General features: G+C 47.3%; 1 protein-coding gene across 1 annotated transcript; it reads right to left on the bottom strand.

The window, feature by feature from the left end:
* Positions 1 to 241: 241 nt before the first annotated feature.
* Positions 242 to 2939, bottom strand: LOC147604308 (uncharacterized). The gene is made up of 3 exons (XM_086795572.1): positions 2785 to 2939; positions 1618 to 2640; positions 242 to 1501 (listed from the first exon to the last, which is right to left on the bottom strand). The coding sequence occupies exons 1-3, from the start codon at positions 2825 to 2827 to the stop codon at positions 588 to 590; spliced, it is 1980 nt and encodes a 659-aa protein (XP_086651698.1). The 5' UTR covers positions 2828 to 2939; the 3' UTR covers positions 242 to 587.
* Between the last annotated feature and the right edge of the window lie 238 nt (positions 2940 to 3177).

The raw sequence follows: 3177 nt of genomic DNA, 5'->3' as shown, positions 1-3177 counted from the left end.
CCTTTATGCTACCAGAACATTGTGAGCAAGTCATAAGATTCAAGATGGATGTTTTTAGTCCAAGTTGCTCCTCATAGCAAACAAATTTTTGAAGGCGAACAACTAGAAGAAGAAGCAGAGAATCATAATAATGGAGTTGATATTGTTGACACTCAAGAGCTAAATGATAGAGTTAATGTTGAAATCCAAAAGCTAATTGTGATTAATATAGTAGCTGTGGACACTAAGCTTGAGGAACAGATTGAAGAGCATATGGAAGAAAGGTCATTAAGTTCTGATAGAGATCAAAAGATGGAAACAACAAAAGCAAGCCTTCGTGGAGAATGACCAAGTTGCAATAAAGTCTCAACGACATGGCAAAATTAATTTGGGCTTATGTGAGAAGAGGCTCTACAGGATGCAAGGGTTGAGGGGGGAGGGGGGGGGGGTGCGCGAGAGAGAGTGTGAGTGTGTGTGTGTGTGTGTGTGTGAGAGAGAGAGAGAGAGAGAGAGAGAGAGTGGAGGGTTCTAATGGTTAAATGGCTCGAAACTGACTAATAAAGCAATACAATTAATTTAAATCCCCATCTTCTAGCCAGGCAGGTCAGCTATGCGGGAACTGGGCTGAAGAGATGCTGACTCAAGTCGCTTCCTAGCCCACTTATGACACACACAGTTTGCTTACTTGGTAGAAGACTCGAAGCTTGAGACAATAAACCTACATACCCAATCTTGTGGAGAGGGCTTCCCAGCTGGACGTCTCCTACGCACACGAGGTAGTACACGATGGCATTCGATTCGTGAACTCCCACTCCCATCTTGAGCAGCCACACAGGGATTCGCTCCCGAAACTGATGGAGGCGGTTGTGGATCCCTGGTGCAGTGAACGTAATGCAAGTGCTTCTATGCATCTGAAATGCGCTCCCAGAGCTCACGTTTTCGAGCACACAAGCATCTCGTGCGAGTTCGGGGGAAACACGCGCACAGAGCTGGAGCACCACTCGTCGTCCTCCGCCCACTTCCAGAGCCATTGTCCTGAAGAGCTCATCTGGCTTCCTGCGATCCTTGTCAACCCTACAGTCGTGGTCGCAGCATATCAGTTGGCCGGCGCACACGTCGCTCGCCACTCGCAACTCGCCTTCCATCGCCACCTCCCTCACTTCAGCGCCCTGTGCCGTGAATGTCTCAAAGTAGTTGGCTTTCACATAGCGTTCAGCTAGGTGCCGCGCACCCTCTTGCCATGACCCCTTCCTCACTTCGAAATGAGGTGCCCACGACATCCCTGGCGTCTCGTTGCCGGACCCATCCACCAAGCACAGTCGCAACAGTATCTCGTTGTGTTCTCTCTTCTCTGTAACCAGGCTTCTGGCCAGGTGTATGATCTGCGCCTCCAAAGACTTGCCCGATCTCACCTGAATCGCACCCTCCACACCCAGCAGCTTCAACACTGACAACACTCGATCTTCCGAATTCGAGCAGTTTCGTACTGAGATCTCCTCGATGGCTAGGGGCATCTTCTTCTCTGCAATCAGCATAACGTATTAACATGCATAATTCACATTAAAAACCTTCACTGATCCTTTAAAAGGCCAGCTACATCGACACCTTGATTCTTCCGCGCCTAAACAGTATACGCACCTCTGGTTATTCGGTAGGCAGAAAGCCCACTAAAATTCCCCTTTACGCCCAATCGATCTGTGAGCTCGAATTCTGCGTCGCTCAAGGCATGTTTTTGTTCAAACAGCTTCACGCTAGCATTGCGGTCCGGCCAATCGACGTTGATCCCAGCGTTCTTCATTTGAAACTTCACCCTGACCAGAAAGACATAGCCAAGATCGTCCGTGAAATACCAGTGTTTCTGGCCTGGAATCCTCCTGAAGTGAGGTTGGGCAAATTTGAAGCGACGGCAAGAGCGCTGCGCCATCGCCGATGACGAAGAGAGATCTGCTTCTTCGTTTTCATTAAGATGTGAACGAAATATGCAGTCCCTCATGAAAAATGGATGGAAAGTCTGTTCATACTCGCAGCACGAACATGACCTACTTGACTGAAGCAATATAATTGTGTTAGCGGTTCTCCTGAAGCTTTCCTCCGACGCCAGATCAACGATGAAAGTGGTCTTCTGCGGCAGCACCCACTCCTGAAATGTCCATGCTCTGCTGAACCAGCGGGGAAGCACATAAATTTCTTCATCGCCCTGCCGCAGCAGGACCTTGAATCCCTTCCCGATGCCATGGTGCACCACATGGCAGCCTACGCTGCTCTCGTAATACGTGCCCATCTGCTGTATCTCTGCATCTTTCTCCTTCACATCTGTTTGATTGATGCACACAGCATCAAACCAAACCCATCTCACCTCATCTGCCCGCAAGATAATCAGAAACTCCACAAGCTTCTGGTAGCTTGGATAGTTGTTGAAACCAGCAGCTTCAAACAGTTCTTCGTAACTCCTCCTGTCGCCCCTCGCAGCAGCATCTTTGAGCCTCTCGCCAATTATCTTCGAGAACTCTCGAACATCCGCGCTCCAAGTGTGGGAGATAACGTGCCAGCTCTGGCTTCTTGTGAAACAGATCCCTCCCGTTTCGCGATTCTCGATAGTAGATTCCACATCGATGACTCTCAAGGGCATCGCTGTGCAGCTGTGCTGATCACATGATTTTCCTGTGAAGCAACAATTAACATATTAATTAAAGAAGCGAGTCTAATTAGAAACAAGCAATTAAAATATTAAAAGGGGCGAATGCATGAAGCAGAGATGATCAGAGAGAGAGAGAGAGAAGGGGGGGATCCTGTCCGGGAACACACCATCAACGGATGCTGGTGTTGATCCAATTGCGAGTACCGACATTATGCTATGATTAACGAGTAACCTTCATGAATGTAATGCGTTGGAGTTTCGACTATTTTCCTGTAAGGGGATTCGGGAACTTGGAAGGCTAAGGCCTTTCAAAAATATAAATGCCAAATATGAAAACCTAAAAAGTGATCACATGTCTTCCAATGTATCTCATTATGGTAAGATTTCTCTAACAGAAGAATGCTTAAAACTTAAACAAAAAAGGCAACATGTTCTACAATACTGCTTATACCCATGCAACTTGGCCATGATTTTTCCATTTCCACCCATCCCACTTTACTTGGTCAATTGTATTACATACAACTTTGGCCAATGGCCATGTTTACTTGGTCAAATATATT

This window comes from Cibotium barometz, chromosome 62, assembly GCF_041138505.1.
Source record: "Cibotium barometz isolate CiBa-2024 chromosome 62, ASM4113850v1, whole genome shotgun sequence".
Taxonomy (NCBI): domain Eukaryota; kingdom Viridiplantae; phylum Streptophyta; class Polypodiopsida; order Cyatheales; family Cibotiaceae; genus Cibotium; species Cibotium barometz.
This window is presented reverse-complemented; position numbering and strand designations above follow the sequence as displayed.

Excerpts from the sequence above, each read along its gene's own strand:
- LOC147604308 (XM_086795572.1), bottom strand. The coding sequence starts at position 2,827 with ATGTCGGTACTCGCAATTGGATCAACACCAGCATCCGTTGATG. Across the intron at positions 2,641-2,784 it reads AACACCAGCATCCGTTGATG|GAAAATCATGTGATCAGCAC; the intron begins GTGTGTTCCCGG and ends GTTGCTTCACAG. Across the intron at positions 1,502-1,617 it reads TGCCTACCGAATAACCAGAG|AGAAGAAGATGCCCCTAGCC; the intron begins GTGCGTATACTG and ends TGCTGATTGCAG.